The 24,830-nt window shown below is 44.9% G+C and overlaps 1 protein-coding gene across 2 annotated transcripts in view; it reads right to left on the reverse strand.

Annotated features, from left to right (window-relative positions):
- The window catches only part of FLT4 (fms related receptor tyrosine kinase 4), a 476,277-nt gene that overhangs the window by 78,867 nt on the left and 372,580 nt on the right, over positions 1-24,830 (reverse strand). For both annotated transcript variants that reach the window (XM_078653565.1, XM_078653564.1), the window contains exons 20-24: positions 18,054-18,142; positions 6,984-7,122; positions 4,861-4,955; positions 2,960-3,082; positions 2,177-2,288 (exon numbers count right to left, since the gene is read on the reverse strand). In XM_078653565.1, the coding sequence (XP_078509691.1) occupies positions 2,177-2,288; positions 2,960-3,082; positions 4,861-4,955; positions 6,984-7,122; positions 18,054-18,142 (558 nt within the window). The remainder of the gene's footprint in view (positions 1-2,176; positions 2,289-2,959; positions 3,083-4,860; positions 4,956-6,983; positions 7,123-18,053; positions 18,143-24,830) is intronic.

Raw genomic sequence — 24,830 nt, forward strand, 5'->3', positions numbered from 1 at the left:
TGGTAGTGAAAAACTCTTAAATCCATTTTCAATACTGCAAGGTCTACAACTCCCATAGAATAACATTGGTGTTACCTTATTATATTTAATAATGTGCATCTTCCAAATGGGAACAAGTAAACAGTTCATGTTTGGCATCTTTGGAACTGTAATGAAAAATCCTCTTTTATGGTGAAGTCGGACTTTTGGTTACAGTTTGTAAATGCCACTTTTAATAAATTGATATTTTTCTTCCTTAACCATTTAGTGTTTGCAGCCTGCCTCTGGGTCATATGACTGGGTGTAGTTGGCAATTGGTCTTTGTATATTTCTCCTAGACAGCCACACTCAATAGAAAGTGTAGGTATTCTTGGATGGGTCATGACTGGCTGGATGGGAGGCTGGAGCTGGGCACACCCCTATTTACACCTGAATTGTGTGTGTCACCCCTTCACCCAAATAATTGCATACCACCTGTAGTTAGCCTGGAGACAGAACAAGGGAGGCAGGAAATCGGAGCACATCAAAGGGAAACCTATAGAAGCTTCTTCCATTTCAAAGGAGGCAGCTGTTATAAATATTGGACCTCAGATACCAACTCGTCAGTACATTTCCTAACCTGTGAAAGACTCTGACACGAAGAAGGACTGCTGTGCTGCTGAAAGGAATGCAACTCTACTGGACTACAGCCCTTAAGGACTGCTGCCTGTTGTGCTGACCTGCTGTTCCCTGCCCTCTTGCCTGGGTGAGAAGGACTGGACCTGCAACCTGTAACAAGGACCACCAGAGTGACTTGAAAGGGCCACGTCCCATGTAATTAGTGCCTGGAATACGTAGCCGTGAGTTTTACCCTGCCAATTGGTACTACCCCAGTCCAGGACTCTTGGAAATGGGCCCGAAGGTGCTCTGCCAGTCCATCTGTGGATCCAGCAGAACCGACGCATCATTTCTGCCGCTCAGCGCAAGCCTCTGCTGCAAGGGTTCTTCCAGTGCAAATACTCCTCATTGATCTTGAAAAAAAAAACAGATGCATCGGAACTACCGCTGCGTGATGCATCCCCAACGCAGCCTCTTGCATCGGCAACCCCTCATCGATGGCAGCCTCGATGACGATAGCAGACTCTACATCATAGCTTCCTTGACACCGAATCACGCAACACTATGCAACCAGGATATAAAGTACTCTAGTTCAGTGGGCTTAACTGGGTTCCTGTAGCAAGCCCGCGCTCCATTGCGGTCAGACTGAACTCTTGACTTTGTCCCGTTCTGGCACGACTAGATAGCCACATATGGCACTTTGTGCTCTTTGGTGCTGTTTTCACTAAAATCCTTAAAATTGCATATCTCCAGTTCTACTGATAGGATTTTTGTGGTTTTGGTCTTGTTTAATTTATTACATTGTACTCTATTTGTCCAATCTACTATAGGATTGTTTTTCTTGTGTGTCCTCACTTTGTTATTGTTTGAAGTGTTGCACAAACACTTTACACATTGCCTCTAAGTTAAGTCTGATTGCTCAGCCCAAGCTACCTGAGGGTTGAGCACAGGCTACTTTAATGTTGCTTGTGACCTGACCCTCACAACGAATTGTGGTTACTACTTGAGTAGGGTTTCAATTACCTCAACCAGTAACCCAATTTCTTACACTGTGCCATTAAATAATTAATCTCCAGAATACTTTGCTATGATATAAAGCCCCTCGCAGAGGTGCTGTTGAATAGGCCCCCCAGAATGCTGTGCCATGGAAAAATTCCCTTCAGAATGTTGTGCTGTTTGTTAATACTCTTCGGACTGTTACATGAATGGGACTCCTAAAAAGACGATAACTTGGAATGAAGCACCGGAACAGTGTGCATGGAAGTATTTTCTCCCGTTGACAGAAGCATGGATAAGAATCGCATGCTAATTGAGTTTGGCTATTCTTTACTGGATAGATAATGTATACCAACAAAATGGACTGCCACATTAAATCTTTTCAGAAAGAATACTTTGATATCTTGTTCTTTCTCTGTAGACATTCATCTTTAGATACCTACTGTATGACATTTGAGTTGTGTAACATGTAATTGACTCAGTCCCAGTTCAACTAGTTTTTTTAAAGCCACTAGTTTTATTGGAATCTTCAGCTATATCTACGGGTCTGTCCTGCTGTCCTGTAGTCTCTAAATACCTTAATGTCTTACAATAACAGACTCACCTAAGGAGAAGATCTCCCACAACAGGACTCCAAAGGACCACACGTCACTCTGTGTGGTGTAAACCTTATCGAAAATACTCTCTGGTGCCATCCACTTGAGGGGCAGGCGGGCCTGAGTGGAAAGAAGCAGAACAGACTTGGTCAGCTATAGCATCGGAGCTGTCTGAGTAATTACACATCTTTGACCTGGAATATGAGGAAATCTCTCTTGTAGAAGTCTCCCAGAGCAGCTCTACATGTAGGAACTACTCTGAATATATATGAGAGAAGTGGCTTAAACAGACTGCTCTGTAAACTGTGCCCAAGCTCTGTGATGAACTGTGGGAAGCATTATACAAGTGTCTGTGAGGAAAACGCTTGTAAGGCTATGAGGAAAGTTCTGATAGAAGCTGTGAGGCAGTTTCTTATCTGTGATGTCAGGAAACCTCTACCATATGCTGCAAAACCACTCTTATTTTTTTACTACAAAAGCTTTTCTGGAGAAAGCACACTGTTTTGTGAGGAAATCTCTACTGGAGGGTGTGAAGAATGTTCTTGTAGGAAATGTCTCCTAGGCTCTTAAACTACCTCTCCATAAGAAGAAGAATACATTCTAGAGTCCTTTGCTCTAACTGCTCATTCTGATGGTCTAGTGGCCCAGACATACTTCACACAAACCAACATTGCACAGGATGGTGGCACTTCATCTAAGGGAGATGAGCCAACATCACTGGGAGTCACTGGATTTATGGAAAACACCAAGGCTAGCTTCAACAAAAAAAATGTAAGCCCTTTTATACTTACACTTCCCTTCCTGACATAGTCAGGGTCCTTGTAGATATCCCTGGCAAGCCCAAAGTCACAAATCTTCACCACATTGTTCTCGGAAAGCAGAATGTTCCGGGCAGCCAGGTCCCGGTGAATGCACTAAGAGAAAATGAGAACATCACACACGATTCAGTAAAGCTGTTGTCTCAGGAAACCCATTCAGATTACTAGGTAGGAAAGGATGGGTATTGATGGTATAAACCAATGTCTGGGCACATGCCTGTGGTACACTACTCTTGCATTCTGTTTGCTTCGGGTAGCATGCTGGCTTTCAATTTTTCTTCGATTTTAATAGCACGCTAATCTTTAATTTATGTGGCTATTTCAAGGAGTAATGTAGCTGGCAATTTTCTGGCAGAAGTTTGACGGAAGGTGCTTTTCAGTTTCTGGTTGACTCTGGTAGTACAGTGTGATAGTTATAATGTTTCTGTCTTATATAGGTAGAAAGTAGTTTTCAGTTTTCTAGATGAATTGTCTCGTAATTGAGCTGTCTACTTTCTGACACAATTAAGGCATTAAGATGGGGTTCTGTGTTCAGTAGAAAGCTAGTTTTCAGAGCTGAATAAGGTAAAAAGAGATATTCTTCTACCTTATTCTTGATTCATCTGGCTATTAAGTCAAATGTATAATTTCCTGGCTTTATTTAGAAATTAAGCTAGCTCAATGTTTTAAATCAGTATACTAGAACTAAGCTAGGTTAGAATGTTCTGATTGCAACCTTCTGTCGTGGTTCAGGTGGAAATTTAGGGAAATTGTCTAGGGTAATACTTGTAGTGTACCAGCTTCCACTTTGTGGCCTGATCGATGAGCAAGATAGATTACAATTGTGAGGGTGATTCAGGTAGCACTCTATCTGTGCATCTTAGGGCTGTAAGGTGACTCATTTTTCAGTTTGAATCAGACATTATGTTTGTTTACAATTGTCTAGGATGATGTATGTTTTTAGCGAGTGTAGAATCCTCTGATGATTTCAGAGATGTAAACTAGGTTATACTTTCTTGGTCTAAATTCATGCAGTAAGGAACCATATAATTTCATGTCTTCTTAAGGAAATTAGTTATCGTATAACTTTCAGGTAGGTTCAGTAATGAGCTAGCTCACCGCTGTCTTACCTCATTTGGACAGCGAGCTAGCTTTAAAAATTCTGATCTGATCTAGGGAGTAGGCTATTTTGTCATTTTCTGGTTGAATTTGGTAGTGAGCTAAATGTATTGGCCGATCACAGTAGTAATACAGCTTTGTAAGCTGATCAGCTTGTAGGCTTTCTTACAAGTCTCTCAACTGAATACGGTAGATTACTGATTTCAAGGCCAAATTATCTGACAGCTACCCAATTAATTGAGATTTTAATCTGGCTTGCATTTTAATGTTCTTTCCCAATTCTGTTAGTAAGCAACTGTAGCTTTTAATGTTTTGGGCTGATGCAGGTAATAGGTTCCGTTGTTTAGGTTAATTCAGACATCAACATAGCAATTTAATTTACAATGTATTCATTTTATTTAGCATGTAAGCTATTTTAACAATTTGCTCCTGAATCAGGAAGGCATCTCAACCTGATTTAATACAAGCTTATTCCATTCTCAGCTGATTCGAGTAGTAAGATAACTTCCAATATTCTGGGCCCCCTCAGGTACCAAGGTTTTCAAGACTGGTTTAGGTTCTACTACTTTTTTTGTTTAGAATGTCAGTACGATTGGCTGTAACTGAATCTACACCAACCCTTTTGGCTTTTCAGAAATTGCAGTCTGTCTGGAGACCCTAGGTTTTTCCAACAAAACCAGTCTGCCTTTTTAACCTGGAAGACATGTCGAAGCACGCATAGTAGGTGATCTGGGAGGGGTGGCTAAGACAATTTACTTTGAACTAGTTCAACTCACCTTGCGGGAGGCCAGGAACTCCATGCCCCGGGCCACCTGGAAACTATAGCAGATGAGGTCCTCCATCGTGAGGGGGCACTTCCACAAATCTTCCACTGCACCACAGGCAGACATGGGGAGGAGAAGAGGAGATTTTAGGAAATGTTTTAGCAGCAAGACAAACAATAGTTGAGGACATATGGCAGTGGATGGGGGCCTGATAGGCGATCCTCTACGCATTTCCTTCTGGCGAATGTTTGACTATGGAGGGGGCGTCCCCCACATTCTGCCATGGAACCTGTGGTTTAGTATGACTGGGGTGTTAACAGAGTGACCGGTAAGGTTTTAGTTTTTACCCATTTTCATGGTCTGAATGCACACCATTGCCTTACAGTCCATTACCCTGAAGAAGACCCGAGACCATTTTGGCTTGTATGGTGGTGGAAACTTGTTGGTAATGCAAAGATCTCAGGTCAGGTGATTAATTGTATTTCACTATAAAACCAACAATTTCTTAAACATACCAGAGGTATTCGTCAAATTAAGAATACTTTGAGTATACCTCTAGGTAAATTTTATATATTTTTCTCTTGTTGACATAAAACAGGAACCAAGTGTTTTGTCCTGAACATAGATTTTTAGGAACTCCCAGGGTTAGATTAGCTTCCTTCTGTTGAGTCCGCCATGGTGACATTACTCCTACCCCCGGTGGGAGAGGTCTTCAAATGAAGAAGCATGCCTCGATAAGAAGAGGGTGAGACAACCTCTCAAAAATCTTTTGATGACCCACAACTAGGCAAAGTTAAAAAAAAAAAATAAGTCCATGTTTATTTTAATAACCTCAAGTGACCTTTTTGCATTGTGTACACGATAGAAGGTCCCACCATGAGATCTGCATCATGTGCAGTTAGGAATTGTGGATCACCACACTTTCTACAGTTATTCAGGGCTGTAGTATATCCGATGAAAGTAGTTGACTTGTATCATTCGCAAATTCGATGGAATGGTGAGCATCCTGACCGCCATTTTGGCCTTGTCAGTCATCTTCGTCCAACTCCCCAATATCACTCTCCCAAGTCTGCCCTGACTCCCTTAAGTGGGTCTGTGATGTTAATTAAAAGGGCCCTGTAAAGCTTAGAAATTCCCTTGCACTCAGTGGCCCAGCTTCAGTCTGGCTTCCAATGGATTATAGCCTGTTACCTCCTCAAGGTACCCGACTATTATCTAGGTCGTGGTATTCTTTAAAGAGTTGTTATTTTTCGAATTCTCTGTATCTTGACATCACTCCATGGAGTACCACTCAATAGAGAAGTTATTGCCCTGAAATGTTTCTATGGGGTATCACTCACCTGAGAAGTCAGTGGGCAAATTCATGAAAACGTACAGGTACAGGGAAACATTTGCATTTTTCACAAATTATCCTAAACTTCTGCTTGGAAAGCTGTACAAGGCATGCGCAGTCCTCCCAAGACGTACATCGTAGGAGTTTACGTGGAAGGAGGCCGGCGAGGAGGAGAGAGAGAGAGAGATCACAGCGAGGATGCGGGGAGCCTGGAGACGCCACAGCAGGTAAGTGCTTTTTTTTACTGCTTTTAAATTTTAAATTAGGGAGGGTGGAGGGGAGCGGAATTCTGCTGAGTTTTTTTCAAACTCCGTGGAACTCTGCCTACTCCGCCCAGGATTAATTATGACAGTGTATTCAGCTGAGGCTCTGCCATGAGAAACACGGGCAGTTACATCGACTTTAAATGAGGGACGGCACTGCACATCTGAAATGGGTAGGAGCTTCACTAATTTGTGGAGGAGCTCATGCTCCCTCAAGCTCTAAATGGAACCTGCTGTATTTTCTATTCCCAACTATACATCCACTCTGATAAATGTACTAAATATGTTCTCTCTGTAGCTCTGCTTTTAATTCATAAGTGTTGTTCATAAAATCTTCACTGTCCCTACAAAATATTTAGAAAATATAAATGAATGTAAAATGTCAACAGAAGTGTTCCTGTTCTGAGTTAATTTATTTGAGAATGCATCAGTGTTTTTCAGCTAATCATTGGCAATCACGACTACAGTACATAACCCATGCACAGTGGAATTGACTGCAGTAGATGTAAAGAGAGTACGTGTGGAGTATGCTTCCATACCTTCATGTCCCCTTAAGCTCTTGCTGATCATAATGCGGGTGAACATGGTGCTGTCATTTGACCCAGCACTACTCCTTCCATCCACTAGCACTGCTTCGACCATGGACCGAACTTGGCTGCGCAGTCTTGGGGACTTCTCCTAAGGGAGGATAGGGAACAGGTAAGATGAAAGCATGAAGGGAAATCTTGGTTAGTAGTCCATCAAGTGGCAAGCAGAGTCCAGGACATAGTATTCAAGCACCAGTCAACTGAAACTCATCAGTCCATGTTATCTGCCCTGTAAATCCTGTGTTCCTGTTATGGGCTCTGTAACTCCTGCGTCCCTGTTATTTGCTCTGCAACTCCTGCCACCGTTATCTGCTCTCTAACTCCTGGGACCGTAATTTGCTCTATAAAACTACTGTGAGGCTTCAGTAACGCGAGTGAAATTTGACATCCCTTGCGCGATATTTTCAAATGGGCGCTAGTAAGCAGCCGCAGTCAGAGGGCTGCTTTTCGCATAGATTAGCTGCAGCTTGAGTAGATTTTCTACTCCAGCAGCAGCAAAGTCAACTTGAAACGCCATACGCTCTTGTGCACCGCATGCTTCCGCTCACACTGATTTCTCAGCACTGCTTATATTACTGGTGCTAAATTGTAACACAAGCATCGTGACTTGCATATTTTCTTTCCATGGGCGGAACTCCACTGTATCTCGTAATTTTAATGCAACCCCGCAGAATTCCACAGAGTGAAACTCTGCAAGTTCTGCCAGCCCTACCCATAATCCATTACTTATGCTTCATCCAAACGATTGGCACCTGACTCCTATAAACCAGAGAAAGTTAAATTGGCAAGACACCTTGGGCAAACCAGCTATGTTACCCATTAAATTATAATTTAGAATTTCTGTTTTGGAGATTTTTTTACAAATAAGAACCTCAATTACTCAAGTAGAAAAGTCCACCCACATAGACCCTCAATACAAGTGGACAGAATTCCTGATTTGGTTGAGAACTCTTGTTAGCTGCAAACTTGGGAATTACAACTTTATTGTAAAAATGCATTCCCAATTTCCCCTTGTCTGCCCCCACTGCCCCTCCCCGATATAACTGATTAAATGTTTGGGTGGTAAAAGGCTGAGGAATTAGTGCAAGAATCAAGTATGGAAATTCCGATTGCAATAGTAATGCCCAATTTCTCTAGGCCACGGTTATAGAAGATTTGCACTGTGAGAATTCTTGTTAAGCCATTCTAAAGAGAGATAGTGTTTTGCTTTCGCAACTGTAATTTTGTATTCATTTACAACTTCATGATTGTATGCGTAATGGTTGTCTTTTGTAAAAGCTTATGCTGATTACAGTAAGCTATGGTGACAAACCAATGATAATAGCTATAGGCTTTATTAGTGTGCAGGAAAATGTTATGCTAAATGCCGTAGGTCTTGCCTGTTTGTTTGGCTTATTTATTGTGAAATGCTTCCAGAAAAGAAAGGTATTTGGTTTTAAGTAATCTCACAGATTACCATAGCAGGCAATAGTTTTTAGCTGAGATCAGAATTTGACTGTGATAATTTTTGTTAGGCCATATTGATATTGCTTGTATATTGTTTTCAAAACTGTCATTGTATACATAGTTATAATTTTATAAATGTATGCCTGATGACTGCCATTTATTGTGCAATTCAGCAGACCTGTATTGTGTACATTGTCAAACCATTGGTAACAGCCTCATCGGTTCACTGGGAAAAGTTATGTCTGATTCCTTAGTTGTGATCTGTTTATAATGATAAGTTATGACAAAGCAAATAGGCATTACATACGTAGGGCCATATTTATGGCAAAGTCAGGCAGTGCAGCGAGTGGCCTTACTGCGCTGTGTGACAGGGACAGGGCAGGACTGTCCCATATTAGAAATAATATGTATTTATTTAAAAGGTTTTCTATAGCGCTAGCTGGACCCAAGAGTATCAGAGCGCTTTACAGGATTTGGTAACAGAATAACTGACAAACTTAGTACAATTGAGAAAATAAGGCAAGGCAATTAGAACTTTTAAGAACGTTTTAAATTAGGTTGATCTAAATCAAATATCAGATCGAAGATAGTAGAACTGGAAGATAGTGAAGATTATATAGTGTGTCAGAATATGGAAAGGCGAGAGAGTGAGGGAAAATTGTGGAGGGTGAGGGGTAGGTGGAAAGCAGAAGGCAGGAGGTGGGTAGTCCGAGAGGGAAAAAAGGGGGGTGGCGGTGGGTGTATGAGTATAAAGAAATATGATGGGGAGGAGGGGGAGTGAAACTATAAGTAAAGGGGGGCCAATATAGACAGTGTAAGGAGGAGGAGTTCGTGGCCAGTGAAAATAAATTAAATTAAGAACCCCTGTATTTATTGAGAAGGAGCAGCTTGAGGTCTGTTTTAAAGCAGGGGTAGGAGGGGTAGCAATGTAGATCTTTGGGAAGGGCATTCCAGACGGAAGGCGCATTACCACAGAATGAGCGAGACTGTGTTGATTTCTTTTGTAACAGAGGAAGGACAAGGACAAGAGCGTTAGTGCTCCTCATTGTTCTAGTACACCCTGCTTTTTGAAGGTTGTCGGAGAGGTAAGATGGGGTATTTTGATGAAGGGCTTTGTGCGTGATGCAGGCGATCTTGTAGGTGGATCTGCCTTCGATTGGAAGCCATTTAAGGTTTTTGAGAACAGGGGAGATGTGATCATAATGCTTACAGTCAGTAATAAGCCTGGCAGCGAGGTTAAGAATGGATTTGATAGGGGCTAGGTGGACTTTAGGGGTACCAGCAAGAGTGGCGTTACCGTAATCAATTCTAGACAGGACCAATGATTGTACAACTGATTTAAAGCCATCTGCTGGAATAAAGGGTTTAATTTTTTTGAGGTGTTGTAGTGTGAAGAGAGCACCTTTAGCCGAGTTTTTTATATGGGGAGTAAGACTGAGGCTCTGATTGACGCTGATGCCGAGGAATTTGACCGACTTGGAGATGGCGAGAGAGCAGTTGAGAGCTTTAATGTCCGTGATCCAGTGTTGAATAGGGAGCGAGTTGTTCTTGGGAGAAAATAGGATGATTTCCGTTTTTTGGGGGTTTAATTTGAGGTGGTTTTGATGAAACCACAATTGAATCTTAGTCAGGGCATCGTTAAGATGTAAGACGTCATCATGGGATTTGATCTTGTAGTATAGTTGTGTGTCATCGGCATAGAGGTGGTAACTGATTTTCGCTTGTTTAAGAATCAGGGTGAGGTGTTCCATGAAGAGGTTGAATAGAGTGGGAGAGAGAATAGAGCCCTGAGGAACGCCCAAGGTTACTGGCAGAGGTTTAGAAAGGCAATTTCTGACTTTAATTTGTTGAGCTCTATGTTGGAAATATGAGGTGAACTGCTTAAAAACAGCACTGTCCAAGCCGAAATGGTGTTTGAGAATATTGAGTAAAGCAACATGGTTAACAGTGTCAAAGGCTGCAGAGAGGTCAAGAAGAATGAGGAGGGAGGATTCGCTTTTGTCAAAGGAACGATGGATGTCATCAGTAATGTTGAGCATTGCTTTTTCCGTGCTGCATCCCTTTCTAAAACCTGATTGAAAAATGTCTAAGAAGTTGAATGAGTCAATGTGTTTGTCCAACTTTAGCAGGACGCATTTTTCGAGGGCTTTGGATAAGAAGGGAAGGTTAGAAATAGGGCGCAGGTTGCTTAAGTCATTTGGGTCAGCCGCAGTGTTTTTGATGATGGGGGTAATTTGGCCTAGTTGGAGGGGAGCAGGAACACTACCAGTGGCAAAGGAAGAGTTGTTGATATTAGTCCAATATGGTGCGATTATGTATTTTAGTTCTTGTACATGATGAGCCGGAAGGGGATCTCTAGTATGTGAGGATGGTTTAAGCTTGGTGATGATGTTCAGGACATCACTTCCTGAAATTGGACAAAAATTATTCCAGGAAGCATTATTTTTTAGCTGGGGGGCGGTGAGGTAAGGTTCATAGGGGGTGATAGAGAGGGGGAGTTGGGAGGGATCAGGGGGGGATAGGAGAGGAAGAAGGCACGGGCAGAATGTTATGGAGGGGGGGTTGGCTGTGTGGTGGGGGAGTGAAGGCGAAGGATTGGTCAATCTTGGTAACTTTATCTGAAAAGAAGCTAGCAATTTCTTCACATCTCTCAACCGTAGCTAGTAGTCTGAGGGGGCTAAAGTAGTTGACAATGTTACATAATTCCCTAGGGTGATTTCTTACCCGATCAAGTTGTGAACGGAAGAAGGAAGCTTTTTTGTTAAAGATGTGTTTTTTATAGTTTGCCCTTGCAGCTCTGAGGAGGACAAGATTCGAGGTGGAAGGTTGTTGCCTCCAAATGCGTTCAGTCTGTCTGAGAGCTTGTCTCTCTTTGTTAAGGTCAGTATTGAACCAGGTTTTGGAGGGAATAGTTTTTGGGAATTTTAATTTGGCAGGGGCAATTTGGTCAAGGACTTCAATTATAGAATTGTTGTAATGTTCAGTAAGGCCAGTGGCACTGTGGCAGAGAGGGGACAGCTGTAGGCGAGCTTTCATTGTAGACTCCAGCTCGCCTGGAGGAATAAGGTGAAGATTTCAGGTTAGCTTCTTTTGTTTGCTGGTGTTAGAGGGAGGAAGGGGCACAGAGCTGTTGATTTTGAAGAGGATGAGGTGGTGATCGGACCAGTCAATGGGGATAATGTGGGAAAGAGAAGACAGTTCATTGCTTGTGAAAATAGCATTGAGGGTGGCACCTTTGGAGTATGTAGGAGAGTTGCGGAGTTGAGTCAGGTCGCTTATGTCAAGTAAGTCATTGATGAGGTTAACTGAGGGGTCGTCATTTTTATTCCAATGGAGGTTAACGTCCCCTAGTAAGAGGTTTCTAGATTTGGAGAGCGATGACTGTATAAGAAGATCAGACAACTCTTCAGCAAAGGAGAGAAGGTCACCAGGGGGATGGTAGATATTATGCAGGCAGATAGGAGGGGAACCATGTACTGTAAGTTCAGCACCAAGGTATTCAAAAGTGGAAAGGTCATGGTGGAGGACAGGTGAAAGTTTAAGTTCTTCTTTATAAATGATAGCGAGGCCCCTTCCAATTTTGTCAAGCCTGTCTTTTCTGAGGATGGAATAACCAGGGGGAGAAAGCAAGTCAAGGATTGGTGAAGAGTGGGAGTTGAGCCAGGTTTCAGTCAGAAAGGCGATGTCAATGCTTTCGCTGAGGATGGTTTCAGCAATCTCTGTTGCGTGACATGAAGCCGACCGGTAATTAACCAGCATGCAGTTGAGGGGTTTAGGTTCACTTGATTTTGTGGAGGAACAGGAGTGGATAGAAGTGAGTTGCTGAGGGGGTCTGGGTGAAACTGGGGAAAACAGGATCCTACTAATTCCCAGGATCACTGGGATAGATGAATGAGGTGGGGGAGTTCGTAATCGAGGTGGAGAGGGGGTAGATTTTATTGAGGTCAGAGAGGTCGTGGGGGGGAAGATGGCTCCGGAGGAGGGGAGGACTGAATGAGTTATTACTGCCTGTCAGTCTAGATGGAGAAACTGGGGAGGACAGGATCCTACTAATTCACAGGATCACTGGGATAGATGCAAGAGGTGGGGGAAGCTCAAAGTCGAGGTGGAGAGGTTTAAGACTTTATTGAGGTCAGAGAGGTCGTGGGGGGGAAGATGGCTCGGGAGGAGGGGTGGCCTGAATGAACTATTACTGCCTGTCGGTCTAGAAGGAGTATTGACGATGGGGGAAATAATTCCTTGGTTATAAAGTGCAGGGTAAGTTTGTGTGGGGTCTAAGGAATAGGTGTGATTGGGAGGGTTTTTTGTGGGGAGGGTGGTGACGTCATTTCTAAGAGAAGAGTGTTCTAACACGTGGGTCGAGAGGTGAAGTTCAATGTTGAGGAGTGATTAGGTAAGAAGTGAGACAGGGAAGGGGGCGAGGAGATCAAGATGGAGGTGTGAAAAATCAATGTTGGTCGGGGGTGGAGGTCTGGGATGTGGAAGAAGGGGGAAGCCAGGAGGGGGAGGAGAGGGGTGTTGAGATAAGAGGGTAGAGTCGGAGTTGAGGGGTGAGAGAGGGTGTTCTCAGTAGTAAACTGGGGGTCGTGGGAGGAAAAGAGGGCCTGGGAGTTGAGTTTGGGGCTATTAGTTAGATAATGGGGGGGGGTTTACAGGAGAAGAAATTGGGGTGATGAGTGGAGCCATTGGGGGAACACGGGGAGGTGTTACATGGGGAGGGTGTAGGTTTTGTGTGACTGAAGGCGTTTTTGTAAGGTTACTGAGAGGGAAGGAGAGTGGAGTAGTTCGCGGAGCTGTAAGGGGATTGAGGGGTGGGGTAGCTAGAGGAGGGTGGGTTTGGGAGGCAGAGGGAGTTGAGAGAGAATCAGTAGAAGGAGGGATGCTGGCGAGGTTATAGGGAAGTAAATATGAGAATCAGGGCTTTCAATTATGGTTAGTGAATCAGGGAATGGGTGAGTAGGGGCCAGGGTGTGCTGGGACAGAAAGGTATCTTGCAATTGGGATGCTGGGAGGTTAGTGTTAAGTGTAGGTATAAGGTTTTGGGATAGTGAGCTGAAGAGGTGTTAAAAAATGGTGAGGTGGTTTTCAGACGCTTGAATAAGTATATTTCCTGATTTGAATATAGAGATGTCAATTTCACCAGGAAATGTGGAGGAGGGAGTGGTGGAAAGTTTCAGACCATAGAGAATTTTGCAGGAATTAGTGATAGGAATGTGGCGTAGAAAGATGCTTTTCCACTTAGAAGGGCGTTTGTTGAAGAAGATGTAGTTTGTTTTTATGATGGAGGTTAGGCTACGGTAGCTGTCTGCAAATATAGTTTCTTGGTGGTGTATTAGAAGCTTGTGTTTAAAGTTTTTCTTGCCGTTTTTGGAAGGGCTTGAAGGGTAAAGGATGGACCACGAGTTAGGGCCATGCCTAGTGATGGGTGAATCTAGCGTCAAGGGAGTATGGTTGAGGAGAGGTATGATGGGTAAACTGTAGTAGATGAAGGGTGGGAGGAAGATGAGCGGGGGTAGATTGGGGTGGCGCGCAGTGGGGAAGGGGAGTAGGAGCACGGGTCTGGGACGGGGGATGTCAATGAAAGGTAATATCTCCAAGTGAATGTGGAGGGCGTGCAATGTGGTAGTTAGAGTGATGAGCGATATGGTTGGGGTGTGGGTGAAGGGGGAGATTCCAGGGGAAGAGGCAGTATACAGGGTCGAAATTGAGAGAGAAAGGGGGGAATGGGAGATAGGATCATCAGGGAGAGAAACTAGTACAGTGGAGTACATCCTTGCCTTGGTCCCTGCGCTGGTGCCATTTCGGCTGCCTAGTGCCACCAGGGTGCAAGAGTGCCTGTGTTGCATGCAGAATTGGTTTTGTGCAGGAAGGGGTACCTTCTTTAGAGGCATTTTCCTCTTTCTAAGGGTGTTGGAAAGCCTTCCCAGGGCAGAGTAACGCAACGCAGCGATTTGCACTGCGTTGAGTTACTGAAGATTTATGAAGCCACCCAGGGCCATGCAAGCTGGCCTTTTGTGGCTCTATAAATTGCAGTTTGCACTTGCGGCCCTCTTGCACAACATTGCGTGGTGCAAGAGAGACGCAGTTCCTTTGATAAATACGCCCTGTAGTGTGAAAGGCAGTAGGCTTTTATTTGTGGATTGTTAATACACTGTGCTAAAGCCTGCAGGCAGGTATTTTGTTATATATAACCTCACTAATTACCGTAGTAAGCAAGGGTTTTGTTGTTGGTGACCCCCCAAACAAACCTGTTGGTTACCTTTTGGAAAGACATAGGACTAACACAGTAGGTCTGACTGAATATAGTTTATAGACCTGATTTATGTAAATGAAAAGTTGCTATAAAAGCAGTAGGCCTGACATACTGAATGTGAAAAGCATATGTTAAAGTCAATAGGCATTTAAGGGTGCATGGTATTACTCTGTATAAAAGCCTCCAGATAGGTATTTTGCTACATGAAATCTCACAGATTATTGGAGTGCACAGGAGCTTTAGCGCTGGTTATACCCTCTTATAAACCGTGTGTACAGAATATGTGCACTCTCAGAATCCATATTAGACCCTCTTATGATATATCGTATTTTGCTTTGTCAACTCAAATTTTGCACATTAACTAATTATATGACTGTATATGTGATGGTAGCCTTGTGGGAAAGCTTAAGCTAAGCACAGGAGGGCTGAGTTGGTTACGGCGACAAGTATAACAGCTAGAAACTTGATTTTTTACTAGAAAAAGAAATCAATGCCATAGATATGATTTGTGTATTAGGAAAAGTTATGATGGACTAACATATTGATTTTGAAAACCACATGTTAAAGTCAATAGGAAATTTTGGGTGGGATGTTATTTCTCTGTATTAAAGAAGACAGTTTTTTTCCATGAAATGTCACAGATTATCTTTGTGGGGATGGATTTTGATTTGATTACAGCATCTGACAAAACCTGGAGATGAGGGGTGGATGGATTTGAACTTTAATAATTCTTGCTAGAACCTCTTGTTAGCTGTATGCCTTTTAATAGAAAAAAACCATTAAATAATACGTACATCCATGCATATAAATAAATATCATATGGTTACATAGCGGGTTTGGATTGCTTAGTTCTGCTATTGGTCTGCCTGAGTCTCATTTACATTCTGCTTTCATCCATGACAGCGTACTACATGGGGAAATGGCTAATTCCACATCAGTTATTGGCTCTCTTGCTCTGTGAATGACAGCATTTTCTGATCACGTCTTCATATAAATGAAAATGGGAATACTCAAGTGTCGGGGCCGACGGACAGTCCTTTATTTTTTAATTTTCTTCTTTTACTCTCCCCCTTTCATTTACTTACTTCCCTTTTTATTTTAATATATTTTAAGAAGATACTACAGCTCTCCAGGCAGTTCTAACAGGCAGCTTGCTTTCCACTAATTTCATCTGCAGTGCACCACATCCCACTTTACTGCTTCCTATAAACCAGGAGACCATCATGGAATGCTGTTATCCACAGCAGCCAAGGCCCGTGGAGGGAGTTACGGGGGGCAGGAAGGCGGGGCAGGGTGGGGCAAGGTGGGGGATGCTAAAAACCGGAATATGGATAATTGGAGGTAAGTAAACATTTTAATTAATAAAACGAATTTCGTAGCGCGCACTGCATCGCAGCACGAACTTATGTTAGACTGGAGAGGTCTCTAGCAATAAACATTATCAAAGATGATGAATGTGGTTTGCATTTTCAGTTGAAAATCAGACTTATTGGATGTGGCAATGACGGTGTAAAAAAGTGAGACCTATTTATTATGCCAATGCTTCTTGTAAGAGCTTCTACACTACTCTTTGGGTCCAATGATCTTGTGACACTCCTTATTTATATCAGCAATGGCTAAGGGTTAAAAGTCCAGCACATTCATTAGACGTTCTGCAGGAACTGACATATCCCAAAATAAATATTTAACTACTAGACACTTGTATTATGTTACATAACAAATTGAAGAAATCATTTGATCAGGATAAGTGATTAAACCTGAACAAGGTGTACCATTCTGGTGTGCTTGGCTATTGCTAAACTCTGGGTACATTTTTATAAGCCCCTCTCTAGCTAAGACTTCTTGTTTCAAGGAATTAGAGCAATTGCAGTGTTTTATATTGGCGTAGTTCAAGGAACCGTGGCAATTGCAAAAACAAATTATTTCCTTCCTTTAAGGAGCTACTTCAACAGAATAACCTCTAGCAATACTCCCACATCACTAATCACGAAACAGGAAACATTCTAGACGTTATCAACATCAGATCATTCAACAAGGGTTGACACGCAAGTTAAAGCTGGCTGATCCAATCCATCTATTTATACTGCACATAACAAGGAAAGGTTTTCAAAAACATTCATCAATCATCTAGAAAAGAAACAGAAAAGAAACTGGACACCTGAAGAAATATCAGAACTCATCTCCTCAGAAATACCAGTTCATATTGTAGAAAAGTAGGAGGCACACATTTAAGGGGACATTCAAGAAACTCAAACTACGAAACCCATGATCACAAGAACCCTCGTTCTCTGAAAACCTAAACAAAGACAAATGTGAGTTCAGTAAAAATGGATTATTGCATTCAAACAAATCACTAATACTTTTAACCCAATTAAAATGAGCAAGAACAATTTCAGGAGCAAAATCCTGAGTTTCAAATGGTCATTACTGTATCACCAGGTCGAAGCCTCCACTGATCACACAAGATCACACAAAATGACAAGTTTTCAAATATGTCCATCAACAACTTCTGGGTTTTCACAGAGGAATTGGCTGTATTAATAAACTCACACCCACTTACCACTGTAATAATCTTGCTCCTGCTAGAAATATAAAAGGTGCATTTCATCTTCTCTGTAACACCTGGTGAACAGGCCTCCTGGGCTTCACTTACAAATGACTGTTGATCATTATCCTGAATATACTGCGTTTCATCTTGTGCCATTCGGAAGCCAAGGACTGCAAGAACCCAAGTAGCGGGTGCCACAAGCGACTTTAAACTCATCAATGCCCGCCCACGTTCCTCTCACCGGCCAGAATATCAAATCTCCTTTTTCAAAGCAGTTTATAACATAAAACCAAAAAGACTGTTAACTATTTAGGAGCTATGGGACGTCTACTGACCCAGAAATCACTACAATGTGTGCCAGCATCCCTTAAATCACATCCTGACCATTTGTCTCACCCAAAATTGTATCCATGGGAAAGCATCACAATATCTCATCAACAAAATATATACATTATTGCATATTTTGTCTTGTCCTATGCTCAACCTTCTCAAATACCTTGAAGCAAAAGGGACGCTTTCAATTACAAAGATTTTGACTATGCAACATACTGCATACGCCTGTCTGAATATAATCTGTTCTGAATCCTCTACAAAATCATTCCTCCTACCAGGGAACACAGAGGCATTTCAGTTTACAGACTTGTCGTCCACAAGTCTATTTATTCATTCATTGTCTCATACTGATTCATGACTTATCGGAAGAAGAAAGAGCCCAAGAAGCTATATGTAAGAAAGTAATTGGGAAGGAAGGAGAACAAGGTTCACAAATACATACCCTGCTGGGAATAAATCCATCCCTCCGGGTACGCAGGTAGTTAGAGAGGTTTCCATACTTGCAGAATTCTACAATCACCATAAGAGGTCCTAAAAGAGAAAAAATAGAGTAACTTGAAACTGCAATCAGAATCTAATGATTTACCAGACTTTCAAAATAACTCTGGACATTGCATGAGTATGTCTATGTGTGGATATGGAGACCTTCAGAGCAGGAAAGAAATCGGAAAATACTTATAAGTGACCATATGGAAAGGGTATAGAAATTCATTAAAAAAAAAAAATCAATTTAAGGAAGGTCCTAATTATGATTTGGATAGTCCTTGTATTTTTCAGGAAAACGAACAGGAGTTGATGAATAACACTAACGTTGTATCAGTGGGAGAGGAGTATATCCACTGCATCCCATGGGGCATAGTGTATTTACTGTATTCTTCCATGAGTGCTGGCTTTCTGTAAGTAGGCTTTTAAATGTTGTTCTCATCTTGGCACATTTGCTGTGTATTCAAAGACAGAGGTCAAATGTCAGGCTCTGTCTTCTGAGGGAGCTTAGTGTTTACTATCCATTCTCTGACTTCAAAGTGTGAGCCTTTATCTGATGATCTGGGGGTGTGAAAGGGGGTGGCTTTTTGCCTTTGATTCTGTGTAGGGTTTTCTTGTCTTTTTCATTTGCTCTCCCTGCCACTGTTGCAGCCTCCGGGTTTTGTTAGCGTCGTGGGGAGTGTGCACTATTTAAATGTATTTTACTTACTTACTAAAGGCATTTTTAGCATACAAAACTATTTAAATTTCTGTAAATGAACTGTGCAATTATTTTAGAATGTATCAGAATTAGGAAAGCACAAAGACGGACATTTTCTTGTAATTCCAAAGTGTGCTAAACAAATATTTAAATGTGATCAAAATAAAACAATACGCTGGATGATGCCATTTCCACATATTATCGTTTGTGTGCTGTATAGTTTTATCGGTACAATTTTATGTCTGTGGAAATGTAATGATCAATGAGGCCGCCCCCCTGCAGTTGAAGAGAGTTTCCACTAAGAACTCTAACCCTTGGTATGATGGTAGACTCAACGAAGAGAGACGTGCCATGCGTCTGGCAGAACGCACCTGGAGATCAGCCCCCTCGGCATTGCACCTTAAGATCCTTAAGAAAAAGAGAAATGCCTACTTCAGGAAAATCAAACGCTCAAAACCGATTTCTTTAGCCTCCAGCTCGCCCAAGCAAAAAAACGACCAAGAAAACTGTTTGAGTTAATCAATACACAATCCAAGGAACAACCTTAACAATCACATAACACAATGGGCGATATACCATCCAGTGAAGACTTCTCTGCTTTCTTTAACCTAAAGACTGATAACATCAGGAGCGATCTCCTCAATGACGTAAGACTCTACTCTAGCCCCCACAGCACAATACCCACTGAACCAAAAAACAATGCCACTTGGTCGTCCTTTGACACCTACTCGGAAAAAACAATCGTCAAACTGCTCAGCACATTGAAACCTTCTAATCACCTCACAGACCCCCTTCCAGCTAACGCTGTAAAGGACCTCTCCCCACTGCTCCTCCCACTTTGGACCAAAATTATTAACAGTTCACTTCAACAAGGACTCATACCCGACTCCCTCAAAGTGGGACAAGTCACACCTATTCTCAAGAAACCAACAGCCGACCCTACTGACCTAAACAGTTACCGTCCTATTACCCACACTGGCCAAACTGCTGGAAAAATGCGTACAACTCCAATTAACAGAACACATTGATCAGTTTGACCTCCTCAACCCTCATCAATCAGGCTTCCGTGCAGGACACAGTACGGAAACAGCCATGACACACATAATTGACGACGCCCTCCAAATTCTTGACCAAAATGATAGCTGCCTCCTCATCCTACTTGATCTCTCCTCAGCATTTGACACTGTCAAACACGAGAACTTACTCGAGCTGTGAAATATCAGAATGGGTCTATCAGGGACTGTACTCAGATGGTTTACTTCCTTTCTACATAACCGGTCCCAGAAATTCAAGAGTAATAATTTGATGTCCCCACCTGTGCCTGTAACATTAGGCGTCCCACAAGGATCTTCCCTATCCCCTACACTGTTCAACCTTGTCATGGAGCCACTCACCACGTTATTACAGGCATCTAATGTACAATTTCACATGTACGCTGACGACACCCAACTCTATCTCAAATTGAGTTGGGCGCTAGGTGGCGCTAGAGCATGATGGCCGCTCTGGCGTAGAGCTCCTGCCCGACCGGGGACAAAGATCCACATAACCCCCATCCTGACTGCACACAGCCGCCTTCTGACACCCGCGACCCCTTCCGTGGGTCCTCCTGCTCACCCGGTAAAATTTCCAGGGAGATTCTACCTACGGCGCGTCCGTGAGGCGGGTTCGAAGTTGCCGCGGGACGAAGCTGTGGAGGGGCCTGATCGCCTGGGCGGCTGTGACACCCTACTGGAGGCCGGTGCTGCTGCGGCCTAGCAGAACGCTCTGGGTACGGGGCCCTGCTCTCACGCGCGACGACCCCACTTGGCCGGAACACTCACCGCTGCACTCCCTGGTGCTTCCACTGGACCCCGAGAGGTTGGAGACCAGCACGTCATCTTGCCTTCCTTGTTGGGCTGCCGGCGCCCTGCGGACTGCGCCTGGCCGACGCGGCGAGACCACGAGGCATCCTGCGGACCCCCCCCTGCCTCTCAGACGTTTCCAGGTACAGCTGCCCCGATGTGCATGGTGGGGGTGTGAGGTCACGGCGTGGCTGGCTGGGAGCTGGGAGCTTGTGGCACCTTGGACGTCCATGGTATGGAGTTGGGACCCACGCCCTCCATTTTGGGATCCTCCTGAGACTGGACACCGTGACACCTAATATCTCCGTGGGGGCTAGGGCATTCTGGGACCTGCTGGCCTTCTGCCCCGCCGAACTCACACTCTCACGTACCACGCTGCTGGGGGTAGCCTTCGGGCCTCTGTCCCTCCCTCGTCCCCCCATTAACCGGCCGCCATTTCGAGACTGCAGCGGGCCTCAGCTCGTGCCCGCCCGTTGAAGGTGGGTGACGATACTCCTACCTGCATGCACTGTGGCCGTGGCCTGCAGCTACTATCACTGGGGACCTTCCACATGCTTTGCCACTACAGATTCTGAGCCCCAGAAGGAGGTGGTCTCGTCGGGTCCCCGTGGCAGCCCACAATTGGCCTGTTGGTGCCTTCGGAGCCTGCCCCTCTGGTTGCTTACGCCTGCTGGCACGATGCTTATCTATACCTTCCCCTGTGCGTAATTGCGCTGGATCTGCGCAGCGGCGTGGGCACAAGAGGGCTGCCTGTCTTGAACACTGACCTACGACGCACTTGCCTAGCCCACACTGGCAGGATGGGGAAAACTGAACCCCGACAGTCGAAGCTGCCGTTCGAGGGCCGTAGGACACCGGGTGCCGGCCCCAAACATCCGAATGAGACGGACCCCCCGGAAACGCAAGATGACGGATGGAAAACACTACTGGTCACTATGCAAAAAAGCCTTACCTCGATAGACTCCAAAATAGACTCTATGAATCTTAGACTAGACACTGTAGTGGCCAAGTTGGATAGACATGAGGAGCGTCTAACAGAGGCTGAACAACGGATTTCGGGCCTCGAAGATGGCGCGACCGCGAATAGACAGCAAGTAACGCAAATGGACAAACTCTTAAAAGTCATTGCGGACAAAAATGAGGATTTGTAGGCACGCTCCAGGCGGAACAACGTGCGCCTGCTAGGCCTGGCAGAATCCACAAACACTGGCCGTCTGGAAGATTACCTCGAACGTCTGCTAAGTGACTTGTTTGGCCGGGACTCCTTTTCTGCGCACCTGGTTATTGAGCGGGCTCATCGTTCGTTGGCGCCCAAGCCCCCGCCTGGAGCGACGCCACGGCCAATTATTATGAAGTTTCTCAACTACCGAGACAGGGACACCTTACTACGCCTGGCACGAGAGAAGGGGGAGGTTCGTTTTGACCACGCTATCCTTCTATCCGGATTTCACGCAGGCAGTGCAGGAGGCCCGACGTAAATTTCTGGCGGTGAAGAAGCAGCTACAGTCCCGCAGTATCCAATATGCCATGCTATATCCTGCACGTCTGCGGATCCATCATCGGGGCCGCCAGCACATCTTCCAAACGCCTCACCAAGCTGAAGAGTACCTGAAACATGACAGGCGTTCGGTGTCACGGGAGGCTGCTGCCAGACATCGGTCACGATCTCATTCACCCATGTCGGAGCCCTCGTGAGGTGCCCTCCTTTGTGCTGGACTCCTTCAGAGGTGGGATCCTTCCTCCGAGCACCCTGACGATATCCGGCTGACTGGTGATGTATTGCATTATTGTAGTCCACAGAATTTCTAGTGTCCCTGGACTGCTCCTCTCCACCCCATTGTTTTCCACCCCTGGTCCAGGTGGTGGTGGATGGGTGAAATAGGGAGATGGAGCATTATGGGCGGGAGCCCCTAGCGGCCCTCTCTTTCTAAGGGCATTCCCCGTTGAGACTTAATGACTTTCCTTTGTCGGGGCTATCTCTGCTGGGAGCTACCGCTCAGTGGAGGGTTTATGGGGGGAGGGATGGTTTTTTCCTGGCAAGTTGGGGTAGCCAGTGTGGGAGAGGGGGGAGGGGGGAAACACAGTTGTCCTAAGTCCGGAGTACTATTCTCACGATACTTACGTATCCTATACCTTGCTGGTATTGTAGTTGTTCCACTTGCGTGCACTCACTGGTTTGCTGCACCATCGCTCTTTTTCATACCCTTTTCCCGACCATCATGACCCGCACTGAGCAGGCACAGCATATTAGGCTACTGACCTGGAATGTGAGGGGTCTGAATGACCCTAGAAAGCGCAGACAAGTAATGGGATACCTCGACAGACAGGGAGTGCATGTTGCCCTCTTGCAGGAGACGCACCTATCCCCCGGCCGAGCCCCCACGTTTGCAACCAGATGGGCCTCCTGTCGCACCTTCTCCCAATACTCCAACTATGCTAGGGGGGTCACTATTTTAGTTAAAAAAGGGGTGGCCTTTATACCGGCAGGTTGCGATACGGACACTGAGGGTAGATCCTGCTTGGTCTGGGGGCGTCTATACACACATGACATACTGCTGGCCAACTACTATGGCCCCAACGTAGACCAGCCGTCCACTCTGATGTTGCTCTGGAGTAAGATACACACTTTAGGCATCACTCACGTTATTTTGGGCGGAGATTTCAACACTGCTATGACACCGTCTGTTGACAGGTCCCGCCCCCTCCCTGCACATTATACTAACATGCAACGCGCCTTGTGCGAGGTTGTGGCTGACAACAACCTCGTGGATACGTGGCGACATCTCCACCCTACCTTGAAGGAAGGCACACATTATTCTTCCCTACACTCTACATGGGCGAGGCTTGATTATATGTTTGTCTCTGCTGGACTAGCCCCTTGGCTGACCCGTGCGGTGCACCTCGCTCGCTCTCTCTCGGACCACTCTCCGGTCCTTGTGGAGGTCCAGGTGCCTCTCAATGTTTCCCCATACCTCTCATGGCGGCTAAACCCTGCTCACCTTCGGGACGCGGTCTTTAAGGCCGAACTCGAACAAGATATTCGTGACTTTTTTGAACGCAACATCTCCTCAGTGGATAGTATGACCACTGTCTGGGAGGCCTTTAAGGTTACCGTCAGGGGGTGGTGCATCGCGAAAGGAGGTGGAGTGCTGAAATCTCTGCGCAATGACCTACATAAACTAGAAGTCGAGCTCAAGGAGCTGGAATGTTCCAGAGCGCGCAGTCCAGATAATCCCGACACCCTCCTGCGCTTGCGTAGCAAAATTACTGAATACACACAGTTGGCGGACACGGAGGGGAAGTTCTTGGGGCGCCCACACATGGCACGGATATATGGAGAGGGGGACAGACCGGGGAGGGCCTTGGCGAATGCTGTCAAACCCCCTAGATTTACAACTTACGTCACGGAGATACATGATGCAAAGGGGGATGTGTATAGGAACATGCATGACATCCTCCGTGTGTTTCGAGACCACTACCATACATTATACACATCGCATAGAGGGGAACCCATTGACCTCCCGACATACTTCGAAGATGTTGCGCTGGCATGGCTGGGTGAGGGGCAACAAAAGTTTTTGCATGCTCCGCTGGAGCTCGAGGAGATTTTGGACGCCATTATGAGTATGCGCTCTGGCAAAGCCCCGGGCTCCGATGGCCTCCCTATCGATTTTTATAAACTCTATGCTCCTATATTGGCCCCCATCCTGCAACGGGTTTACTATGCAGCCCTGGAGGAGGGTAGCTTGCCCTGTACAATGAGGGAGGCGCTTATTACCTCTTTACTTAAACCCGGTAAGTCCCCCTCACACTGCGACTCCTACCGACCTCTCTCCCTTATGAACAATGACACTAAAATACTGGCAAAGGTGTTGGCCACGAGACTCAATCTCCTCATGGAACGCCTCGTCCTTCCTGACCAGGCGGGGTTTGTACCAAATCGGGCCACGTCCCATAATCTCCGTACACTTCATGCTGTGATCCAAGATCTCAACCCCAAGTGTGATGCAGTTGCGGTCTTTCTCGATGCCACCAAGGCATTTGATTCCCTTGAATGGGACTACTTGCTTGGCACACTACAGTATATGGGGATGCCGTTCAGCTTCCTAGACTGGGTGCGACTACTCTATCATCAGCCCACTGCCACTGTACTCCTTAATGGGTCCAGAGCTGCTCCGTTTCATGTTCAGTGGGG

Source organism: Lissotriton helveticus, chromosome 7 (assembly GCF_964261635.1).
Source record: "Lissotriton helveticus chromosome 7, aLisHel1.1, whole genome shotgun sequence".
Lineage (NCBI taxonomy): Eukaryota > Metazoa > Chordata > Amphibia > Caudata > Salamandridae > Lissotriton > Lissotriton helveticus.